The sequence below is a fragment of the Puma concolor genome, chromosome E2, assembly GCF_028749965.1.
Source record: "Puma concolor isolate L17-30 chromosome E2, mPumCon1.1.hap2, whole genome shotgun sequence".
Classification (NCBI taxonomy): Eukaryota; Metazoa; Chordata; class Mammalia; order Carnivora; family Felidae; genus Puma; species Puma concolor.
Window position 1 is genome coordinate 46,116,841 of NC_141681.1, and position 25,958 is coordinate 46,142,798.

Sequence of the window (25,958 nt, forward strand, 5' to 3'; positions counted from 1 at the left end):
CCTAAAGATGTGAGATGCCCTGGAAAACTAGTACCCTGTGAGGTCCTATTCAGCATCAGGGGGATTCAGGAGAAGTTTGGCCTGAATTCTTTCTGCTGTACCTGTATTCCATTGGATTTGCAGGAAAGCTAAGATTTTTCCAAACTCCCTCAAAGAGGTAAAATAGGGGTGGCTGAGTGGCTTAGTTGGTTAAGTATCTGACTTCAGTGCAGGTCGTTATCTTGCAGCTCCTGGGTTTGAGCCCCACGTCGGGCTCTGTGCTGACAGTTCAGAGCCTGGAGCCTGTTTCAGGCAGGCTCACTCTCTCTCTCTCTCTCTCTCTTAAAAATAAATAAACATTAAAAATTTAAAAAAAAAAAAGAGGTGAAATAAAGTTAGTGTCAAGGTGCTTATTTTGTGGGCTCTGAGGCATGGTTTATCTCATGGCTTCTGTTTCTCTCTCCAGCCCGGCGTTCTCTGAACTCTGCACATCTCCAGGAAAAGAACCCAGAAAACCAATCAGTCCTGATAGTTCTAGAAAACATGCCCCATGTGAGTTACTATTTCATTTTTCCTTTTTTTTTTTTTAGATTTTTTTTAAAATTTTTTCGTAATCTCTGCACCAAATGTGAGGCTCAAACTCACAACCCCGAGATTGAATTGCATGCTCTACCGACTGAGCCAGCCAGGGGCCCCTCATTTTTCCTTCTTGAAGTGATGTGTTGTGTGATGTGAACACCAGATTTATTTATCCCCAAATTTTCTGCCTTGCTTAGCTGCCTGAAGGAACCACTCCCAAATTTCTCCCATTCCAGTGGCTAATCCTAGCAAAGAGCTCCATTCTTCTCTAAATGCTTTTCCCCTCACCAGAGAGTGTTTAAGTATTTTTTCAGATCATTCTACATATTTTACATGCAAAGTCTTCTGCCAGGAGTCCTAAGGAAGCAGTATTAAGAGCAGTAATCCTAATACTAATACTCCCCTTAAGAGCAGTATTAGTATAATGGTTTGGTGAGGTAGTTACATGGGACATATGGCAAACTGATCTTCTCTATAGACCTGGGTTTCCCACTTGGAAGTGACAGCATTTCTGCTGGGTGTTCCAAGTCTCAGTGTATGATAAGATTTTCTGCAAGGCTTTTAAGATTGGGTGAGGAACTGAGTCCCGAGAAGGAAGAGATCTTGCCTCTTGCAGTTTCCTGTTGATGCCATGACAAATTACTATAAACTCAGTGACTTAAAACAACATAAGTTTATTATCTTATATTTCTGGAGGTCAGTGTCTGAAGTTAGTTTTACAGGCTAAATTTAAGGTGTTGGTAGGTCTGTGTTCTTCTGGAGGCGAATCTATTTCCTTGCATTTTTCCAGCTGCTAGAGGCTGCCACGTTCCTTGGCTTGTGGCTCCCTTCCATTTTTACAGCCAGCAGTCATCATTCTGACCTCTGCTTTCATTATCACATCTCCTTCTCGGCCTCCCTCTACCATTTAATGTTTATTTATTTCTGAGACAGAGCATGAGTGGAGGAGGGGCAGAGAGAGAGGGAGACACAGAATCAGAAGCAGGCTCCAGGCTCTGAGCTGTCAGCACAGAGCCCGACATGGGGCTCGAACTCACAGACCGTGAGATCATGCCCTGAGCCGAAGTCTGACGCTCAACCTACTGAGCCACCCAGGCGCCCCTCCCTCTACCATTTAAAACACTCTTAAGATTACATTGGTCCCAAGCAGATAATCCAGGATAATCTTCCCTTTTAAAGATCCTTAATCACATCTACAAAGTTCCATTTGCATTATAAGGTTACATACTCACAGGTTCCAGAGATTCAGATGTGGACATCTTGGGGAGGGTGTTATTCTATGTACCACAGTCCTCTTACTCAGGAACCAATGAGAGGATGACCAGCAGTCAGGTTTACCTTGGAGTTGGCCAGAATGTGTAAGTGATACCTGAGGCACCTAGATTGGCATCCATAAGCTAGCTGTAGCCTAGGAACACAGAAAGTAGAAATAAAACCTGCCAAATGCCTACTCTCTTGAGAACTGTAGATTCTTAGAGCTCAAAGACGTTGGAGAATTAAATGAAATACTCCCAAATAAGCAGATCATTTCATACATAAAATGGAAACATCATAATATTGTGACTTGAAGAATTCAAATCTTCAAAACATTCTTTTTAAAAAAATATTTATTTATTTTGAGAGAGAGAGTGTGTATGTATGCACAAGCCAGGGAGGGACAGAGACAGAGGGAGAGAGAGAATTCCAAGCAGGCTCTGCACAGAGCCCGACTCAGGATTAAATCTCACGAACTGTGAGAGCATAACCTGAGCCAAAATCAAGAGTCAGATGCTTAACTGACTGAACCACCCAGGTGCCTTAATCTTCAAAAAATTCTTAAGTTATATCCAAATTCTATGTTTTAGCCTAGAGATTTGTTAAAAATTGTTTGGAAATATTTCATTAAATTTGTTTATATTTTTCTTTAAGGGGAGAAGAAAAGGAAAGAACTCATATTTATTGAGAATTTATTATTTTTTGAGAATCTGTAAAGCTTAATATACTGTGTGATTACATATAATATTTCATTTAATTGGAGAACTGCATTCATCTGGCCTTTTGTATTCCTGGACATTTCTGGATACTAGAATTGTCTTACTATACATTGGAAGTTTTGTCTTTGTTCAGGCACCTAATTTCTTTTAATGTTACAGTGTGTTCAGCCATGGCCTATTTATTGTCATCCCCTTCCTTCACACCCTCCTCTTTCTTTCCTCATTTTACCTCGAAGTCATTGCCATATTTTCACCAACAATAAATGGATTTGTTGTTTCAGTGGTTGGTGACTTTCAGGGATGTGGCCATCGACTTCTCTCAGGAGGAGTGGGAATGCCTTAACTCCACTCAGAGGGATTTGTACAGGGATGTGATGTTGGAGAACTACAGCAACCTGATCTCACTAGGTAAGATCATCTTGTACAGAAAGGTTTGAGTGTTTTGGAGGTAGAAATGTAACCGAACTCAAGGTGCACTAAATTGCACACAAGCCAAGGAAATGTTGAAAGCAAAGAACTTTGTATTACTTGCTACAGAGACAGGGAGATTGGTCTGAATGCACTGTCTCCCTGTGGGATTATTACAGGAAATTTTTATGCAGTGTATCAGGGTGGGGGCAGGGAGTTTGTGTAAGTAAGCACTTTTGGTTCAATTAGCATGTCCAGCATGTCAACATGCCAGTATGTACATCATATGTTCAAAAAATGGTGGAAAACTCTACCCATGATAAGAGATCTTATTTTTTTTAATGTTTATTTATTTATTTTGAGGAGGAGAGAGGGACAGTGAGAGAGGGAGAGAGAGACTCCCAAGCAGGCTGCATGATCAGCATGGAGCCTGACATGGAACTTGATCTCACGACTGCAAGATCATGACCTTAGCTGAAATCAAGACAGATGCTTAACTGACTGAGCCACCCAGGCACCCTAGAGGACATCTTATTATTATAATGAGCTAAGGTAACTTCAGGTCAGCTCAGGGGGGCTTCTGTGCAGGTCCTCAGCTCTATTCTGGCTCAGACTGGCTCACATAAGGAGCTAATGGGCTAGACATATTTAGCAAGGAACTGTCAGGTGAAACACCTATTTAGGTGTCTCCTTGGCTGGAAATATTGATTCTGGAAAACAATTCTGCAAAACAATTTTTGATTCTGCTTTTGTCTTTTCCCCTCCTCCCTTCTGCTGATAGCTTTAGGCCCTCTTATTGGAATAACTTCCCCTTTCATTCTAGCTAACAGAAGTAGACAGCTCCACTGTGTACCTTCTTTTGTTTTATATAATTTTTTTTTTCTATATATGAAATTTATTGTCAAATTGGTTTCCATACAACACCCAGTGCTCATTACATAATTGTTTTTAATGTTTATTTATTTTTGAGAGAGACAGAGTGTGAGCGGGGGAGGGGCAGAGAGAGAGCGAGAGACACAGAATCCAAAGCAAGTACCAGGGTCTGAGCTGTCCGCAGAGAGTCCCACATGGGGCTCAAACTCACAAACTGCGAGATCATGACCTGAGCTGAAGTTGGACGCTTAACCGATTGAGCCACCCAGGAGCCCCTCCACTGTGTACCTTCTTATTTCTCATCCTTCAGACCTTCACATATTCCTCTGTCACTTCCTTCAGTGTCTTTGATGACCAGTGGACTGGATTTGAATCTGGGACTCTTATACCATGACCATATCCCATTTCTTTTCTTTTAAGCTGGATGTGCGATCCCTAAACCAGATGTGTTTTCTTTATTGGAGCAAGGGAAGGACCCCTGGATGGTGACAAGAGCCATGACAAGAAGATGGAGCTCAGGTGAATAAAGAGCAAGTCACATAGGAGCAGCTATTGCTCATAATAATACAGCTGGTCTGTGAGGTGGCAACACTTGGAGATGTTTGCATGAAGCTCTCTTCAAAGGCCTGTGGAAAGAAGCCTAAGGTCTCAGCAGGAAGGTGATATCAATATGAGTTGCCAAAGGAACTTCCTTTCCAACTCCCATTTACCATACTTCTCTCATATTCCCCTTTTGTTTTAATGAGGAAGTTACTTTTCATTTCTTCCAGAGATAATCCTTTTATTTATTTTTAATTGAGTTGGTGTCTCTAGCCAGCAAATGTTTATGGAGAGCTTGCTGTGTTCTTAGATTAGGATAATCAGGGATGATCTCCCAGAGGAAGTAATTTTGAACTGAGGCCTGAATGAAATTAGCCATGCAAAAAAAGGGAAGTGTGTGTTCAGTCACATGGGACAGAAGTGTAGAGGCCCTGAGGAGATGCTGAACTTCACTTATTTGAGGATCAGCCTTCTGGCTGCGTGGCTAGAACAAAGTCAGCATGGCTAGAACAAGGAGAGTGAAAGTGGAAATTAGTGATGAGGTCAGAGAAATAGGCAGAGAACAGATCACATAAGACCATGTAGGCCATTGCAAGGAATGTGATTTTATTCTAAGTATAAGGAGCTGTTGAAGGGTTTTGTGCAGATGAGTAAGGGATCTTTGTTTACACATCACTATGGGTGCTTATGTAGAATGAGGTTAAGAATGAAAGCAAGAAGGCCAGTTAGAGGACACTAGTTCAGGAGTCCACTTTAGAGATGATAATGTCTTGGAATGGGGTCTAATATGTGAAGAAAATGAGAATGGGTTATATCTGATGGTACAATTAATAGGATTTGCTGAAGGATTGGAAATAGAAAGAAGCATCAGAGTTTGGAAGCCTGCAGAAGGAAGTCAAGAGTTATGCATTGGCGATGGCCATTAGATATTCTTGACAGAGAAGTTAGATAAGCATTTGAAAGCCTGCAAGATGGTAGTCAGGACTGAGGGATAAATATAAGGTAAATCTCTGGGTGATGGGGCGAGATGAGAGACTAGGGAAGAAATAAGCCAACAATAAAAACTGTTGTGGGGTAATGACTTAACTCACCAGGCAGTGTTGAGGACCCATTTGAGGAATTCTCAAAAGTACAAATAGAGTTTTAAAATGTATTAGAAGTTTTTTATAATAGTGCCCTAATAATTAGGACAAAGAAGTATGGTTTAAGTTTATATATGTAGAATTATTTCAACAGTATAAAAGTGCAAGAAAAGGGGCGCCTGGGTGGCGCAGTCGGTTGAGCGTCCGACTTCAGCCAGGTCACGATCTCGCGGTCCGTGAGTTCGAGCCCCGCGTCGGGCTCTGGGCTGATGGCTCAGAGCCTGGAGCCTGTTTCCGATTCTGTGTCTCCCTCTCTCTCTGCCCCTCTCCCGTTCATGCTCTGTCTCTCTCTGTCCCAAAAATAAATAAATGTTGAAAAAAAATTTTTTTTAAAAAAAAGTGCAAGAAAAAAAAATCCTGGAAGCAAATATGGGAAAAATGTTAGTTATAAGGGTGGGAGACAAAGGGGGAAAAAGTATTGACAGGAAATACAGACATCTCTTTTGAGAAGTTTTACCAGGAAGGAGTACAGTAAATGGATAGGAGCTACAGGGTGAACCATAGAATCAAAGGAGTTGTTTTGTTTTGATTTTGAAGGAGAGTCTTTAAGGTGGAGATAAATATTGGAGAGATGGTACAAGAGTAAGTGATCTGGAAATATGGGTGGTAGTGGTCAGTAAGGATGGTTACTTGAAATTGAGTTTTGGGAGGTACTGTCCTAATTAGAAATAACAAGGTCTGTTATGTCTACTTCAGGGGACGGTAGGTGGAGTGAGGTGGAGGAAAACAGTGCTTCTGGGAAGCAGGGTGCTCAACGTTGCAATCAGAGCAAGAGGTGAAGAAAATACATAGAGGGAAGGAGGCTGAGGTTGTGGAGTATTTGCAGAAAGTATATAGTGAGTTCCTGGAGCCCTAGTGGTCAGAGAGTAATAGAACACTGAGTCACAATAAAAGATGTCTAGACCTGGAATGGGATGAGAGGCCTAGTGATGAACAAGGATACAGAAAGCCAGGGCTTTTCAGGAGTATTGGGATACCCAGAGATGCCAAGCATTACAGGATAGGTCTTGGAGTAGTTTCTTTGGGGAGGGTGAGTACTTATTCCTGTCATAAACTAAAGGTAGCGGGACTGTCACATTGAGAGTTTATGGAAGTCAAGACCTCCTAGGAGAATCCAGCATTAAGAGCAGGATGTGGCAGTCTTACCAGCATCCAAAGCTATGGGGGGCCTCCCTTGTAGGCTGCAGTGGGTAGAGTAGCTGTCTTTTTTTTTATGTTTATGTTTAGTTTAGTTTGTTTGTTTATTTATTTATTTATTTGTTTGAGAGAGCAAGAGAGTGTGGAGAGGTGGGTGGGGGGGAAGGTAGGAGAAGCAGAGAGAGGGGGAGAGAGATAGAATCCCAAGCAGGTTCCATGCTCAGTGCAGAGCCCAATGTGGGGCTCAGTTTCACTATCATGAGCTCATGAGCTGTGGCTGTCTTACTATAAGAGCGAATTGCAGGTGCGGCATTGCTGGAGTCTGAGATTGGGAAGGACTTTTGAGGAAAAGCAAAGGTATGTGAAAGGATGAGCCCTGAAAGGATGTAAAGCAGTAGGGAGGCCGAGGGTAGAGAGAAAAACATTCTTGGCAGAGGAAACGGTGTCCTGAAGGCCATAGAGCAATGCAGCTTGGTGTAATAGGAGGTATTCAAAGAAGGCCCTTATAGTTGGAGCCTAGTGAGGGAAGGGTGCCAGGTGTGAGTTTGGAGTCTGCCAGGGTCTAGGCCAGGCAGAACCTTAGGGATTATAAAAATGACCTGATAGGTTGTGAACAGCATTTGTTTTTGTTTTTGTTTTGTTTTGTTTCTTTTTCTTTTTTTAAAGAATATTTATTTTTGAGAGAGAGAGAGAGAGAGAGACAGAGTGTGAGTGGGAAAGGGCAGAGAGAGAGGGAGACACAATCTGAAACAGGCTCCAGGCTCTGAGCTGTCAGCACAGAGCCCAAAGCAGGGCTCAAACTCACGAACATCGAGATCATGACCTGAACCAAAGTTGGATGTGCAACTGAATGAGCCACGCAGGCGCCCCAGTTTTGTTTTGATTCTTAAATACAATAACATAGAGCAGAAATTTTTTAAAAATATCAGAATGCATCACATGTAGCAGAGGTAAAGATTATTTCATGACTTGTTTGTTTTATGTTGTGGGTGTGTATTTGACCATAAAATAACATGTATTTCTTATCTCTCATTGAATTTTGTCCCCAAAACATTTGCAAGCTAATGAAGAATCTTAAGTAGGACAGTGACATAATGTGATTTACATATTTAATATATTACTCTTGACTACCAGATGGAGATTAGAAGAAAGGATCTCAGGACACGACTGAGGGGATTATTGTTTTGCTTCAAATGTGTGGTGCTCTCTGGGCTTTCTGAGTGTTGGTAATGGCATTGGGGATAAGGAAACAGATTCAAGAGAGATTTAGAGGATCAATTCAGCCAGAGTTGTTGAGGGGGGCAAGTATGAAAGAGGTCTCCCGAAATGACTTCTGCTTTTCAGACGCCATTTTGTCATTTTCAGCCATCACCCCTTTTGTATTTTCTCATTTTTTTCTTCCATTAATTTAACGACAATAAAAAGAACTGTTTAGAGGCACCCGGGTGGCTCAGTCGGTTAAGCGTCCAACTTTGGCTCAGGTCATGATCTTTCAATTCGTGAGTTCAAGCCCCGCGTCAGGTTCTGTGCTGACAGTTCAGAGCCTGGAGCCTGTTACAGATTCTGTGTCTCCCTCTCTCTCTGCCCCTCCCCTGCTTGTGCTCTGTCTCTCTCTCTCAAAAATAAATAAACATCAAAAAAGAACTATTTAATCATGTTACTATATGTGACATGGAGAGCAGTTTGGGACCTAAACTGGATTCATTTGGTTCCTTACACTGTTCTCTTGATCACCATATTCCAGTTGGGTTCTTACCTAATGTTTTATAAATGATATTGTGCTTCTCTGACAAAGTAAAAAGCCAGGTACTCTCATCCCAGTACATTTTGCTGACATGAGTTGATGTTAAACTGAGCTATGTGGGGTTTTTTGTTTTTGTTGTTGTTTACAATTTCTTTCTGCTTTTCAACAAAAGCATGTTTTCCTTGGATTTCTGACTCATTTCTAAAGACTGTTCAATCTTCAATTTATTGATTTATGTTTATTTCCTTTCTCAACACCATCCTCTATTACACTCTACAGCTTATGTGCATTGTTGTCAGAGATGGTGGCTGCTGTTCCAGTCACATTAGATAGTGTTCTTCTACATATTAAAGTTATATGACAAGTATAGACAATCAGATAAATGAAAGAATAAGATAAAGCATGAACCCAATTCGAGTTTTCAGGGATAGTCTTTCTGAGCAGCTGCCATTTTAGTTAGGACATTTCAGACAAAAAGGAACTGGCCATGCAGAGAGCATTCCTGGCAGATAGAACAGCATGTGAGAGTGTGAAATGGGAAAGGATTTGATACGTTCCAAAAACTTCAATAAAGCCAGTAAGGCTAGAGCATTGTTCCTGAAGATAGTGGTGGTTCAAAATGAGGTGAAAAAAGTAATCAAGAAATGGATCATGCAGGGGCTTTTAGGCTTTGAACAGGAATTTGGATTTTATTTGAAGTACAAAGGGGTAAACCATTGAAAGGTTTTAAGCAGTATTCTCAATTTTTTTTTTATATCAGAAGCATCTGGGGAAATGAAAAATGAAAGAAAATTTGTATTTTTAAAGTTGCTGACAAATACTGAGTGTCCAGTAATGGCTCTAGGTACTAGAAATAAAGCAGAGAATGAAACAAAGTCATTGCTTTGATTAAGCATGGGCAGACAGACAAGGCACAAACTTTAAAACTAGTATATCCATTAGTGATAAATGCAGTATAGGTGCATTTCTATATTGGGTGTTTTGGTAATGTGTCATTTGAATGGAAAACTGAAATGAGAGAGCAAACCATGCAGGTATCTGGGAAAAGAGCATTCCAAAAGGTAAACACGGAGGTATACACTTGGTATTTTTGAACAGCAAGGAAGCCATTGTGGTGAGAACAAAATGAATAATTAGGAGTGGCAAGAGATGACATCAGAAAAGTGGCCAAGGGCAAACTCATGTAGAGTCTGTGGACCATAGTAAGGTCTTGTGAGCCATAATAAGTAAGAACTTAGGATATTATTCTAAGATGGTAAACTCAGAAGATTTTTATAGGGGAATAAGGTGATATGAATTACATTGTAAATGAATTCCTCTGGCTGCTGTGTGAAGAACAGATTGCAGGGACAATTGCAAGTGGCTTGGCCTAGAGTGATAGTAGTGGATGTGGTCGTACTTGATTAACTTAAAAAAATTCTGATGTTTATTTATTTTTGAGAGAGAGAGAGACAGAGTGTGAGCAGGGGAGGGGCACAGAGAGGGGGAGACACAGAATCTGAAGCAGGATCCAGGCCCTGAGCTGTCAGCCCTGAGCCCAATGTGGGGCTCAAAGCCAGGTGAGATCATGACCTGAGCCAACATCAGACACTTAACCAACTGAGCCACCCAGGCGTCCCTTGATAAACTTTTAATAGGACAGGTAGTAGGTCTTGTTGGTAGATTGGATATCTAACTAGACATTTGATTGAATGTTTATAGGGGAGTGTTTTTGTTATTTTATAAGCTTCTTTGGTTGGATTCTAATCTACTCCAAAGTTTGAGAACCGCACACTTAAACTGTTTTCCTAATTACTTTGCTCCCTATAAACTCCCCTCATTCTATGTTTTCTCCTTGTGCCTTTTGTTTTAATTGCACAAAATATTTCAGCACTGTTTAAGCCATTTGTTCTTATCAGAATTTTTATTTTACCTATCATTTTTATTTTAGAAGTTTCATTTCCCCTTGTTAAAAAAAAAAAAAAAAAAAAAAAAAAGAAGGAATTTGCTCTCTTGTTATCTTACAGACTTGGAATCCAGTTGTGAGACCAAAAAGTCATCTCCAGAAAAGGGAGCTTATGAAATGGAATCACTGCAATGGGAAAATAGGAGGAAACCTATCAGCCATAATTTTGATTACAATGGTCTTAGAGATAATATGGAGGGCAAAGGCAAATTTGAGGATCAACAGGGAAGTCAGGAAGGACTTTACATGCACATGAAAATTACCTATGGAGAAAAGGCCACCCAAAGCCATTCTGTGTCACCTACTCTTCATCCGCTAAATCCTACCAGGGAAAAATTGTACAAATGTAAGGAATATGAACAAGCTTTCAGCTACCTGTCATGCCTTACTCAACATGAGAAAAGCCATAATAAAGAAAAACACTCTGAAGTTAAGAAACGTAGGAAGACCTTCAGCAAAAAGCCACCATATATTCAACATCAGAGGATTCAGAATGGTGAAAAGCCTTATGAGTGTATGGAATGTGGGAAGGCCTTTGGTCGTAGTTCTGATCTGATTCAACATCAGAAAATTCATACTAATGAAAAACCTTATCAGTGTAAGGCATGTGGGAAAGCTTTTATTCGTGGTTCACAGCTCACTGAACATCAGAGAGTTCATACAGGAGAGAAACCATATGAATGTAAGAAATGTGGAAAAGCCTTTAGTTATTGTTCACAATATACTCTCCATCAGAGAATTCACAGTGGTGAAAAACCCTATGAATGCAAGGAATGTGGGAAGTCCTTTATTCTTGGCTCTCAACTTACTTACCATCAGAGAATTCATAGTGGTGAGAAACCCTATGAGTGTAAGGAATGTGGAAAGGCCTTTATTCTTGGTTCACACCTTACTTATCATCAAAGAGTTCATACTGGTGAAAAGCCTTACAGATGTAAAGAATGTGGGAAGGCCTTTTTATGTGCCTCCCAACTTAATGAACATCAGCGAATCCATACAGGTGAGAAACCCTATGAATGTAAAGAATGTGGGAAGGCCTTTTTTCGTGGCTCACAACTTACTTACCATTTGAGAGTTCATACAGGTGAGAGACCCTATAAATGTAAAGAATGTGGAAAAGCCTTTATTTCTAATTCTAATCTTACTCAACATCAGAGAATTCATACAGGTGAAAAACCCTACAAATGTAAAGAATGTGAGAAGGCCTTCATTTGTGGCAAACAGCTTAGTGAACATCAGAGAATTCATACAGGTGAGAAACCCTTTGAATGTAAGGAGTGTGGAAAGGCTTTTATTCGTGGTGCATATCTTACTCAACATGAGAAAATTCATGGTGAGAAACATTATGAATGTAAGGAATGTGGGAAGACCTTTTTTCGTGCCACACAACTTACATATCACCAGAGAATTCATACAGGTGAGAAACCCTACAAATGTAAGGAATGTGACAAGGCTTTTATTTATGGCTCACAACTTAGTGAGCACCAGAGAATTCATAGAGGTGAAAAGCCCTATGAATGTAAGCAGTGTGGGAAGGCCTTTATTCGTGGTTCACATCTTACTGAACATCTAAGAACTCATTCTGGTGAGAAACCCTATGAATGTAAGGAATGTGGGAAGGCCTTTAGTCGTGGCTCAGAACTTACTCTACATCAAAGGATCCATACTGGTGAGAAACCTTATGCATGTGTCCAATGTGGTAAAGACTTTAGACGTCATTCACAACTTACTCAACATATGAGGCTTCATAATTGAAAAAGCTTTGAATATGATTTAATATAAGAAAGGCTTCAACTGTATTCAACACCTCTGGAATATTAGAGAACCCATATTATGTTCGTAATGAATGTAGGACATCCTTTGACTTGTGCTCATAATGAACTCATTTTTAGAAAGCCTATATTAATGAATGCAGAAATAACTTCTGAAACACAGTAAACATTTATTTTCATTTATTTTTTATTTTTTATTTTTAAAGTAGGCTTCATGCCCAGCACAGAGTCCAACTTAGGGCTTGAACTCACGACCCTGAGATCAAGATCTTAGCTGAGATCAAGAGTCAGACACTTAACCAACTAAGCCACCCAGGCACCCCCTATTAAACAATTTTAACAATCTCTATAGCCTTGGAATGTAATCTGAAATATATCCTTTATTGAGTACCATCTCTATTTCACCATTTCCTGTGAAATTTGAAAAGTTACTTAACCTCTCTGTGCCTCAGCTTCTTTGTGTAAAATAATGTAATGATATTACATGGATTGAATTATGGATGATTAAACACATGTAACTCCCTTTGGACAGCATCTGATACTCAGTATCTATTATTATCACTGGTATTATCATTATTATATGCTATTAGAGAAGTCAAAGGGTAGGAATATTTTTGAATACAGTAAGACATAAGCATTCTATTACCATCTATCCCTTTCTGTTTCTTGTTTGGGTTTGGTCTGGTTTTACCATCTATCCTTTTTTGAACACCAGATAATTTATTCTGTGACAGAAGCTTTAGGACATCATAAAGGCAGAAAGGCCTCCATTTTAGAGCTCATAAATTTTGCTGCACCAGATAATTCATACTGCAAAAAAACTATGGAAGAAATTCCTTTAGAGTTGTAGAGATTTTTTATAAAATCAAGGGGAGGTCATTTTTCTACAGCAAATTCCAAAAGCAGAAGTCATTTTACTACATTTTCTAATTACTTCTTTAAGGGAAAGATAATTTTTTATCAAGAAAATTATAGCCAAGTGGCTCCATTAAAATAAAACTATATAAATTATTACTGTCTTAAATGAGAAATCAAAACAAAATTTACTAACTACAGCTTTTCTCATTATCTGTATCTGATAATATGTTGAAGAGTAAATTTTCAGATGCCCACATTTCAGAGCCTACTTCCATTATTTTAAGTGGGGAAAATGATGCTTCTGGCCCTTTCAAGTGTCCTGATCAGTTTTCCCAAATGTAATTTAAATTCATCTTTGAAAAAAAATTTTTTTAAATGTTTATTATTTGTTTTTGAGAGAGGGAGAGACAGAGTGCAAGCTGGGGAGGAGCAGACAGAGAGGGAGACACAGAATCCGAAGCAGGCTCCAGGCACTAAGCTGTCAGCACAGAGCCTGATGCAGGGCTCAAACTCACGAACTGTGAGATCATGACCTGAGCTGAAGCTGGACGCTCAACTGACTGAGCCAGCCAGGCGCCCCTAAAATATTATTTGCTACATTGATCATAATTCATTGACATATATTTGGCATATAACATATTTGCCTATTAGAAAATACTCTGAACCAGACTCTCCAAAATATGTTCAAGAGATAATAATCTCCAAAATACCATTGGAGGAGAGGACTCTGTCTCATTGCATATTGTGGTACATAACCAAATTCCCTTATTGCCAATGAATTACACTTTGAGCAAGCCGAATTAAAAGGTTGTAAGAAGACCTGCAATAAAGAAAATATTACCATTATTCAACACACTGTTTCCCAGTCCTGACCATGAATTCTTTCCCCTCCATAATATTTACTATCTTTGGGTTATGAACACACTTTGAGAAATCCATTGTTGACCAAAAAGAATAATTATAAGAGAAAATTTAAGGCATTATGGAAGTTAGTTAAATTTAGTGGGTGGTGCAGTACTTTTGTGTTCTAAAATTAATCAGTACACTATACAAGAAGAGTCCCTCTAGCTCAAGTTTTCACAACCCTTTCCCTACTCTCTCATCATCTAGATTGATTTAATTAGATTTTTATTCTTGATGCTGTTGTTATAAGACTGTTGAGCCTGGGTGGCCCAGGCAGTTAAGCATCAGACTCTTGGTATTGGCTCAGGTGATATCCCAGTTTCAGGAGTTTGAGCCCCACGTCCCACACGGGGAGGCTGCTTGGGATTCTTTGTCTCCCTTTCTCCCTGTCCCTCCCCAACTTGCGCTATCTCTGTCTCTCTCAAAATAAATAAAAAACTTTTTAAAAAAGATGGTTTAATATGAAACTTGAATGAATATTATCTCAGTACTTTATTTCATAAATCATTTTGAAACTCAGAGTTTCCCTATTGAGGTAATGGTGAGGGGATAGGAATGTACACTAATCAAAGAATTCATAAAGACAAACAGGTTGTGGTTGCTATACTGCCTTAGTTGCTACTTTGAGGTATACTGATACCATCATACCTGTTCAAGTTAAGCTTTATTTTCCCTATATGCATACAATTCTTTTCAAAGGTCACTACATTCCTCTTACAAAGTTATGTAACAAAGTTTACCCCATACCAAAGTTACAGTGTAAATTAAAAAGAATCACATTCACTATTGCTCATCCATCTACTGTTAAAACTTTGGTTTTCATCTTGTGATGTTTCCTTCTATTCTCAAATATGGTCCACATTTGAGTCTAACAAAAGTATGTTTTAATGAGATAGCTACCCACTCATCTGTAACTTGTTTTATTTTAACTTTTTATTGTAGAACATACCAAACGTAACAAAAATAGAATAGTAAAATGAACAGACATGTACCCATCACGTTTTTATTTTTATTTTTTAATTCAAGTATAGATAACATACAACATCGCATTTTTAAATATTTATTTTGAGAGAGAGAGAGAGAGAGTGAGCGAGCAGGGAGGGGCAGAGGGAGAGAGAGACAGAGAGAGAGAGAGAGAGAGAGAGAGAATCCCAAGTAGGCTCCACACTTAGCAATAGAGCCCAACACAGGGCTCAATCTCACACTGAGATCATGACCTGAGCTGAAATCAAGAGTCACACGCTTAACCGACTGAGCCATCCAGGCACCGAGCATCACATATTTTTAATAATCACTTCTATTTTACCTTTCTTGTTAATCTTCCAAATATTTTTTGCTGGAATATTTTAAAGCCAAGCAGTATATTTTATTTTATTATTATTATTTTTAATCTTTTAAGATACTTTATTTTATTTTATTTTTCTGAAATTTATTGTCAAATTGGTTTCCATACAACACCCAGTGCTCATCCCAAAAGATGCCCTCTTCAATACCCATCACCCACCCTCCCCTCCCTCCCACCCCCCACCAACCCTCAGTTTGTTCTCAGTTTTTTTTTTTTTTAATTTTTTTTTTCAACGTTTATTTATTTTTGGGACAGAGAGAGACAGAGCGTGAACAGGGGAGGGGCAGAGAGAGAGAGGGAGACACAGAATCGGAAACAGGCTCCAGGCTCTGAGCCATCAGCCCAGAGCCCGACGCGGGGCTCGAACCCACGGACCGCGAGATCGTGACCTGGCTGAAGTCGGACGCTCAACCGACTGCGCCACCCAGGCGCCCCTGTTCTCAGTTTTTAAGAGTCTCTTATGCTTTGGCTCTCTCCCACTCTAACCTCTTTTTTTTTTTTTCTTCCCTCCCCCATGGGTTTCTGTTAAGTTTCTCAGGATCCACATAAGAGTGAAAACATATAGTATCTGTCTTTCTCTGTGTGGCTTATTTCACTTAGCATGACACTCTCCAGTTCCATCCATGGTGCTAAAAGGGCCATATTTCATCCTTTCTCATTGCCACGTAGTACTCCATTGTGTATATAAACCACAATTTCTTTATCCATTCATCAGTTGATGGACATTTAGGCTCTTTCCATAATTTGGCTATTGTTGAGAGTGCTGCTATAAACATTGGGGTACAAGTGCCCCTATGCATTAGTACTCCTGTATCCCTTGGGTAAATTCCTAGCAGTGCTACTGCTGGGTCATAGGGTAGGTCTATTTTTAATGTTTTGAGGAACCTCCACACTGTTTTCCAGAGTGGCTGCACCAGTTTGCATTCCCACCAACAGTGCAAGAGCGTTCCTGTTTCTCCACATCCTCTCCTGCATCTATAGTTTCCTGATTTGCTCATTTTGGCCACTCCGACTGGCGTGAGGTGATACCTGAGTGTGGTTTTGATTTGTATTTCCCTGATGAGGAGCGACATTGAGCATCTTTTCATGTGCCTGTTGGCCATCTGGATGTCTTCTTTAGAGAAGTGTCTATTCATGTTTTCTGCCCATTTCTTCACTGGGTTATTTGTTTTTCGGGTGTGGAGTTTGGTGAGCTCTTTATAGATTTTGGATATTAGCCCTTTGTCCGATATGTCATTTGCAAATATCTTTTCCCATTCCGTTGGTTGCCTTTTAGTTTTGTTGATTGTTTCCTTTGCTGTGCAGAAGCTTTTTATCTTCATGAGGTCCCAATAGTTCATTTTTGCTTTTAATTCCCTTGCCTTGGGGGATGTGTCAAGTAAGAAATTGCTACGGCTGAGGTCAGAGAGGTCTTTTCCTGCTTTCTCCTAGAGGGTTTTGATGGTTTCCTGTCTCACATTCAGGTCCTTTATCCATTTTGAGTTTATTTTTGTGAATGCTGTGAGAAAGTGGTCTAGTTCCAACCTTCTGCATGTTGCTGTCCAGTTCTCCCAGCACCATTTGTTAAAGAGACTGTCTTTTTTCCATTGGATATTCTTTCCTGCTTTGTCAAAGATTGGTTGGCCATACTTTTGTGGGTCTAGTTCTGGGGTTCTATTCTATTCCATTGGTCTATGTGTCTGTTTTTGTGCCAATACCATGCTGTCTTGATGATGACAGCTTTGTAGTAGAGGCTGAAGTCTGGGATTGTGATGCCTCCTGCTTTGGTCTTCTTCTTCAAAATTACTTTGGCTATTCGGGGCCTTTTGTGGTTCCATATGAATTTTAGGATTGCTTGTTCTAGCTTCGAGAAGAATGCTGGTGCAATTTTGATTGGGATTGCATTGAATGTGTAGATAGCTTTGGGTAGTATTGACATTTTGACAATATTTATTCTTCCAACCCATGAGCACGGAATGTTTTTCCATTTCTTTATATCTTCTTCAGTTTCCTTCATAAGCTTTCTATAGTTTTCAGCATACAGATCTTTGACATCTTTGGTTAGATTTATTCCTAGGTATTTTATGCTTCTTGGTGCAATTGTGAATGGGGTCAGTTTCTTTATTTGTCTTTGTGTTGCTTCATTATTAGTGTATAAGAATGCAACTGATTTCTGTACATTGATTTTGTATCCTGCAACTTTGCTGAATTCATGTATCAGTTCTAGCAGACTTTTGGTGGAGTCTATCGGATTTTCCACGTATAATATCATGTCATCTGCAAAAAGTGAAAGCTTGACTTCATCTTTGCCAATTTTGACGCCTTTGATTTCCTTTTGTTGTCTGATTGCTGATGCTAGAACTTCCAACACTATGTTAAACAACAGTGGTGAGAGTGGACATCCCTGTCGTGTTCCTGATCTCAAGGAAAAAGCTCTCAGTTTTTCCCCATTGAGGATGATGTTAGCTGTGGGCTATTCATAAATGGCTTTTATGATGTGTAAGTATGTTCCTTCTGTCCCGACTTTCTCGAGGGTTTTTATTAAGAAAGCTTGCTGAATTTTGTCAAATGCTTTTTCTGCATCAATTGACAGGATCATATGGTTCTTATATTTTCTTTTATTAATGTGATGTATTACATTGATTGATTTGCGAATGTTGAACCAGCCCTGCATCCCAGGAATGAATCCCACTTGATCATGGTGAGTAATTCTTTTTCTATGCTGTTGAATTCGATTTGCTAGTATCTTATTGAGAATGTTTGCATCCATATTCATCAGGGATATTGGCCTATAGTTCTCTTTTTTTACTGGGTCTCTGTCTGGTTTAGGAATCAAAGTAATACTGGCTTCATAGAATGAGTCTGGAAGTTTTCCTTCCCTTTCTATTTCTTGGAATAGCTTGAGAAGGATAGGTATTATCTCTGCTTTAAACATCTGGTAGAACTCCCCTGGGAAGCCATCTGGTCCTGGACTCTTATTTGTTGGGAGATTTTTGATAACTGATTCAATTTCTTCACTGGCTATGGGTCTGTTCAAGCTTTCTATTTCCTCCTGTTTGAGTTTTGGAAGTGTGTGGGTGTTTAGAAATTTGTCCATTTCTTCCAGGTTGTCCAGTTTGTTGGCATATAATTTTTCATAGTATTCCCTGATAATTGCTTGTATTTCTGAGGGATTGGTCATAATAATTCCATTTTCATTCATGATTTTATCTATTTGGGTCATCTCCCTTTTCTTTTTGAGAAGCCTGGCTAGAGGTTTATCAATTTTGTTTATTTTTTCAAAAAAACAACTCTTGGTTTCATTGATCTGCTCTACAGTTTTTTTAGAGTCTATATTGTTTATTTCTGCTCTGATCTTTATTATTTCTCTTCTTCTGCTGGGTTTAGGGTGTCTTTGCTGTTCTGCTTCTATTTGCTTTAGGTGTGCTGTTAGATTTTGTATTTGGGATTTTTCTTGTTTCTTGAGATAGGCCTGGATTGCAATGTATTTTCCTCTCAGGACTGCCTTCGCTGCATCCCAAAGCATTTGGATTGTTGTGTTTTCATTTTTGTTTGTTTCCATATATTTTTTAATTTCTTCTCTAATTGCCTGGTTGACCCATTCGTTCTTTAGTAGGGTATTCTTTAACCTCCATGCTTTTGGAGGTTTTCCAGACTTTTTCCTGTGGTTGATTTCAAGCTTCATAGCACTGTGGTCTGAAAGTATGCATAGTGTGATCTCAATTCTTGTATACTTATGAAGGGCTGTTTTGTGACCCAGTTTGTGATCTATCTTGGAGAATGTTCCATGTGCACTCGAGAAGAAAGTATATTCTGTTGCTTTGGGATGCAGAGTTCTAAATATATCTGTTAAGTCCATCTGATCCAATGTATCATTCAGGGCCCTTGTTTCTTTATTGACCGTGTGTCTAGATGATCTATCCATTGTTGTAAGTGGGCGATTAAAGTCCCCTGCAATTACCACATTCTTATCAATAAGGTTGGTTATGTATGTGAGTAATTGTTTTATATATTTGGGGGCTCCCGTATTCAGCACATAGACATTTATAATTGTTAGTTCTTCTTGATGGATAGACCCTGTAATTATTATATAATGCCCTTCTTCATCTCTTGTTACACCCTTAGTTTAAAGTCTAGTTCGTCTGATATAAGTATGGCTACTCCAGCTTTCTTTTGACTTCCAGTAGCATGGTAAATAGTTCTCCATCCCCTCACTTTCAATCTGAAGGTGTCCTCAGGTCTAAAATGAGTCTCTTGTAGACAGCAAATAGATGGGTCTTGTTTTTTTTAATCCATTCTGATACCCTATGTCTTTTGGTTGGCACATTTAGTCCATTTACATTCAGTGTTATTATAGAAAGATATGGGTTTAGAGTCATTGTGATGTCTGTAGGTTTCATGCTTGTAGCGATGTCTCTGGTACTTTGTCTCACAGGATGCCCCTTAGGATCTCTTGTATGGCTGGTTTAGTGGTGACGAATTCCTTCAGTTTTTGTTTGTTTGGGAAGACCTTTATCTCTCCTTCTAGTCTAAATGACAGACTTGCTGGATAAAGGATTGTCAGCTGCATATTTTTTTCTGTTCATCACATTGAAGATTTCCTGCCATTCCTTTCTGGCCTGCCAAGTTTCAGTAGAGAGATCGGTCACAAGTCTTATCAGTCTCCCTTTATATGTTAGAGCATGTTTATCCCTAGCTGCTTTCAGAATTTTCTCTTTATCCTTGTATTTTGCCAGTTTCACTATGATATGTCATGCAGATGATTGATTCAAGTTACGTCTGAAGGGAGTTCTCTGTGCCTCTTGGATTTCAATGCCTTTTTCCTTCCCCAGATCAGGGATGTTCTCAGCTATTATTTCTCCAAATACACCTTCAGCACCTTTCCTTCTCTCTTCCTCCTCTGGAATACCAATTATGTGTAGATTATTTCTCTTTAGTGCATCACTTAGTTCTCTAATTTTCCCCTCATACTCCTGGATTTTTTTATCTTTTTCTCAGCTTCTTCTTTTTCCATAATTTTATCTTCTAGTTCACCTATTCTCTCCTCTGCCTCTTCAATCCGAGCTGTGGTCGACTCCATTTTATTTGCAGCTCATTGATAGCATTTTTTAGCTCCTCCTGGCTGTTCCTTAGTCCCTTGATCTCTGTAGCAATAGATTCTCTGCTGTTCTCTATACTGTTTTCAAGCCTAGCGATTAATTTTATGACTATTATTCTAAATTCACTTTCTGTTATATTGTTTAAATCGTTTTTGATCAGTTCGTTAGCTGTCGCTATTTCCTGGAGATTCTTTTGAGGGGAATTCTTCTGTTTCGTCATTTTGGATAGTCCCTGGAGTGGTGCAGAACTGCAGGGCACTTCCCCTGTGCTGTCTTGAATAACTTGAGTTGGTGGGCGGGGCCGCAGTCAGACCTGATGTCTGCCCCCAGCCCACTGCTGGGGCCACAGTCAGACTGGTGTGTACCTTCTCTTCCCCTCTCCTAGGGGCGGGACTCACTGTGGGGTGGTGGCCCATCTGGGCTACTTGCACACTGCCAGGCTTGTGGTGCTGGGGATCTGGCATATTAGCTGGGGTGGATCAGCAAGGTGCACAGGGGCGGGAGGAGCAGGCTCAGCTCGCTTATCCTTTGGTGATCCACTTCAGGAGGGGCCCTGCAGCACGGGGAGGGAGTCAGACCCACCGCCAGAGGGATGGATCTGTAGAAACACAGCATTGGGTGTTTGCACGGTGCAGGCAAGTTCCCTGACAGGAACTGGTTCCCTTTGGGATTTTGGCTGGGGGATGGGCGAGGGAGATGGCGCTGGCCAGCGTCTTTGTTCCCCACCAAGCTGAGCTCTGTCATCCGGGGCTCAACAACTCTCCCTCGCGTTGTCCTCCAGCCCTCCCACTCTCTGAGCAGAGCTGTTAACTTATAACCTCCCAGATATTAAGTCCTGCTTGCTGTCAGAATATACTCCGTCCGGCCCCTCTCATTTTGCAAGCCAGACTCGGGGGCTCTGCTTTGCCGGCAGGCTGCCCCTCTGCCCTGGTTCCCTCCCGCCAGTCCATATAGCATGCACCACCTCTCCACCCTTCCTACCCTCTTCCGTGGGCCTCTTGTCTACGTTTGGCTCCAGAGAGCCAAGCTAGTCTTCTGGCAGTTTTCTGGGTTATTTAGGCAGGTGTGGGTGGAATCTAAGTGATCAGCAGGACGGGGTGAGCCCAGCGTCCTCCTACGCCGCCATCTTCCCTGTTGTACCCAAACCAGTATATTTTATCATCTCCCCTCTACATACTTCAGTATGTATCTTGAACAGATAAGGACTTAATTAATATCTAGTAATTTTTGAGATATTAGTGATTATAGTTGGGTTATTTGATTTAAAAGACATCTGCTCATTACATTTGGTTGCTGTGTCTCTTGTACACTTGCTTTTGTCTTTTTAAAAATGCCTACAGAACAAAACAGAAACATAGTAACAGCAATGCCATGATATATCCTCTCTATTTTCTCCAGATTGAATATTCAGGTTATTTCTTTGTTGCTGCAAACCAGGCAATAAATGTCTTTATATGCTTATTCTTGCATATTTGTGTTTTTATTTCTACAGAATATATTCCTACAGAATATATTTGACTGCTAAGTCAAAATATGTATACATTTTACATTTGTTTTAATAGATTATGCTGTTTTGAAAGTCAGTTTACATTCTCATCATTAAAGTATGAGAGTGCTCATTCCCTATACCATCACCAGGAACAAAAAATAAAGCCAAAAGGAGCCATGATGGAATAACAGGTTTAAACAGCGACTGTGATCCTCAACAAGAAAGATACAAATTAAGTGAGCAGTATGATCACACCAACTTCCTACCTGGAGATACATTCTAGATAATGAAAAAGGTTTATCCCAAACTGAGCATGCTGGTCTATGTTGAGAAGATTGAGATCAAAGAGACTGATGTTCCTGGAAGTTGCAGAGCAGTTCCAGAGAGAAGGAAGCTGTGCAGAGAATTTCAGAAATGTGTGAAAGGGTCCTCTTCAGTCTTTCCTAACATTAAGTAGTACATGTGTAGGTTGTGACTCTACAAGTCTGAGCAAAGTGTAATCAGAGAGCTGCAAGTTGTAAAATGCCCAGAGCTGACACAGGGCAGAGATGTTTCTAATTCTGATCCTGATGATCACCCATACCATTTAGTAGATAGCCCAGAAGAGTCACACATAAGGAACAGAGGTCAACCATCTCTAAAGCACTTTAGACTTGTCAAACTGCTTTTTTAAAGTTTTAAAAGAATCAAGCAAGTAACCCAGCTGCCTACAGAGCAAAGCTTCACCCTCTAAAATAAATGTAACAATAGTCACATTCAACAATGTAAATTGCGTAATGTTCATTATCTGTATAAAGAAGCCCCCCACCACGTGACACAAAACCAGAAAAAAATCAATTGGTTGGCCAAATAAAATGGCAGGGGAAATGGTATCAGTACAAAATTACTAAAGAAGCTACTATGCTTAATATGTTTAAGAATTTTTAATTTTTTTAATGTTTATTTTTGAGAGAGAGACAGAGCACAAATGGGGGAGGGGTAGAGAGAGGGAGACACAGAATCTGAAGCAGGCTCCAGGCTCTGAGCTGTCAGCACAGAGCCCAATGCAGGGCTCAAACCCATGAACCACGAGAACATGACCTGAGCCAAAGTCAAATGCTTAACTGACCAAGCCACCCAGGTGCCTCTGCTTAAGAATTTTTTAAAATCCACAACATAATGAGGACAGATATAGAGGATACAAATGGAACTTCTATAAAAGAAAAATATCTGAGAAGAAAATTTTATTGGAGATTAAAAGGAGGAAGGAAAAATTCAGTGAACTTGAAAATATGTTTGGAAAAATGAAGCACAGAGAGAAAAAGACTGAAAGAAAAGAGCCTCAGTGACCTGTGGACAAAATTAAAGCAGGTTCTGTGTAAATGAGATGTCAGCAAGATGGTAGAATTGGATGTCCTAGGCCCTCTCTCCTCTAACAAACACACTGATACAGCAATTCATGGAAAAATTCCCTTTGTGAGAAATCCAAAAACTGAGTGAAAGCCTCTGCACCTAGGGAGAATGCAAAGCCAGACTCATCAAAACCCATAGGGAGATATGGGACACCCTTCCACCAGAGTCCAGGCACATGGTACAACATCATATGATCAGTGAGAGACTCCTGGCTACCAGCTTCACCTGGGGGTGGGGTGGGGAAGGGGATATTTTACACATTCTGTACCTTAAATTTCCTGGGAGCTCCCAGAACACTGACTTAGGTCTTGACAGTTGTGGAGTTCTGACAGGTCCAGTAAAATCTAGCCACTGGGTAGATAACAGAGATGGTGGGTTGGGCTGGTAGATACCATTAATCCTTACCTCTATTCAACACAAAGCAAGCCCTCAGCCCTCAGCTTTCCCATGGGGAAGAAAAGAGTTGATCTGTGTGTCCAACACTCCAGTGTTGCTAGGGCCGTCCAACGACTTGGCATTTGACTTAGTCTTACAGCTCTGAGAGGTCTGGCACAGTCTATCTACCTTTGGGAAAACAGAACAATGGTTTCAACTGATAGATGCCACAACCCCCCATTCCCAGCTCAGCACAGACTGAGTGAGCAAAAATAAGAGGCTGCCTACTTCTTCCTGGAGGTGAGAAGGAGTATATACAGGTCCCCAGGCAAAGGTGGAGATTGGCAGAGAATTTAAAAATATGATTCAACTACTGGATATACGTTTTAGATTCAAATATCAAATTTCAAAACAAAAGGACAGAAAAAGATACACCATGCAAACTGCAATCATAACAGAAATGGAGTGGCTATACTATCAGATCAAACAGGCATTAAGACAAAATTACCAGAGACAAAGAGGTACACTTTATCATCAAAAAGGGCTAATCCATCAAGAAGACATAACAATCATAAGGATATATGCACCTGAGCCAACATCCCAAATGTCCATCACCAGATGAATGAAGAAACAAAATCAACTGTCCTAAATATGCTGAAAAAGCTGAAAGAAGTTGTGGAACTTAAAAGTACAATAACTGAAATGAAAAATACACTAAACACCTACTAGGATGCCTATTTTAAATTTATTTTAAAATGTTTTTATTTATGTTTGAGGGGGTAGGGGGAAAGGGCAGAAAGAATGGGAGACAGAGAATCCAAAGCAGGCTCTGTGCTGACAGCAGAGAGCTCAATGCAGGGCTCGAACTCATGAACTCAAAACTCAATCTCACGACCTGAGCTGAAGTTGGAGGCTTTTAGGGGCCCCCTAGGATCCCTATTTTAAAAATTAAAAAATAACAACTGTTGATGAGGATATGGAACAATTGGGACGCTCAGATATTGCTAGAAATTGTGTGGTTCCTATAAAAATAACTTGGTGGTTCCTCAAAAGCTAAATATAGAATTTCCATATGACCCAACAATTCCACTCAGGTATTAAAGGAATTGAAAGCAATGACTTGAATAGATACTTGTACACAAATGTTTATTGCAGCATTATACATAATAGCCAAAAATGTAGAAACACCTCAAGTATCCATCAACAGAATAAACAAAATGTGGCATATATGCACAATGGAATAATATTCAGGCACAAAAAGAAATGAAATTCTTGCACATGCTACAACATGGATTAGTGTTGAAAACATTACATTAAGTAAAATAAGCCAGACACAAAAGAACAAGTATTGTATGTTTCCACTTATATGAAATATCAAGAATAGGCAAATTAATAGATTTTCATAGAAAGTAGATTAGAAGTTATTAGGAGTTATTGCCTAATGGTTACAGTTTCTGTTTGAGGTGACAAAAAGGTTAGAAATAGATAGCAGTGATAGTTGCACAACAATGTGATATAACTAATGTTGCTGAATTGTACATTTAAAAATGGTGAAAATGGCAATCTTATGTTGTATATATTTTACAACTTGTAAAAAGTTGGTAATGTAACCTACCAAAAATTATTACATAATACATTTTAAAAGGGTAAAGTATGTGGAATGTAAATTATATCTCAATAAAGCTATTTCAAAATTAGAAACAAACTATGAATTTAACTTAAGTAGTTGTACTTTACTATTCATATTATTTATTTAATCTTGGATGCATTAGTTAGTTCATGGTTTATAAGAAATGGTCCATTTCTTCTAAGTTGTTGAGTTTCTGTGAGTAGAATTGCTCATAATGCTCCCTTATTATCCTATCATTGTTTGCTGGATTTTTACTAATATTCTCTTACATTTCTGATGACAATCTTGCTAGAAGTTTATCAGTTTCATTGATCTTTTCTTTTTTTTTCAACGTTTATTTATTTTTGGGACAGAGAGAGACAGAGCATGAACGGGGGAGGGGCAGAGAGAGAGGGAGACACAGAATCGGAAACAGGCTCCAGGCTCTGAGCCATCAGCCCAGAGCCTGACGCGGGGCTCGAACTCGCAGACCGCGAGATCGTGACCTGGCTAAAGTCGGACGCTTAACCGACTGCGCCACCCAGGCACCCCTCATTGATCTTTTCAAAAGATGAGATTTTGGTTTATTTTTCTGTATTGTTTTCTGTTTACAATTTCATTGATTTTAAGCTCTTTATATTTATTTCCTTCCTTCTGTTCACTTTGCATTGTTTTGCTCTTTTTCTAGTTTCTTATGGAAGGAATTTGAGCGGTATTTTTTTTTTTTTGAGAACTTTACCCCATTTTTGATGAGCATTTAGTACTATAAATTTTTCTGTAAATTCAGATTTAATTGTATTCTACAAGTTTTCCTATG

At 39.7% G+C, this 25,958-nt stretch overlaps 2 protein-coding genes across 14 annotated transcripts in view; one reads left to right on the top strand and one right to left on the bottom strand.

Moving 5' to 3' along the window:
• LOC147573570 (uncharacterized) overlaps positions 1-13,206 on the top strand; it is a 57,914-nt gene extending 44,708 nt beyond the window's left edge. For all 13 annotated transcript variants that reach the window (XM_086690917.1, XM_086690922.1, XM_086690916.1 and 10 more), the window contains 4 exons: positions 446-531; positions 2,813-2,939; positions 4,233-4,331; positions 10,382-13,206. In XM_086690917.1, coding sequence (XP_086547043.1) covers positions 446-531; positions 2,813-2,939; positions 4,233-4,331; positions 10,382-12,075 — 2,006 coding nt within the window. In that variant the 3' untranslated portion in view covers positions 12,076-13,206. The remainder of the gene's footprint in view (positions 1-445; positions 532-2,812; positions 2,940-4,232; positions 4,332-10,381) is intronic.
• The window catches only part of ZNF790 (zinc finger protein 790), a 55,199-nt gene continuing 31,042 nt past the window's right edge, over positions 1,802-25,958 (bottom strand). The window contains exon 7 of the mRNA XM_086690973.1: positions 1,802-1,966. Coding sequence (XP_086547099.1) covers positions 1,858-1,966 — 109 coding nt within the window. The 3' untranslated portion in view covers positions 1,802-1,857. The remainder of the gene's footprint in view (positions 1,967-25,958) is intronic.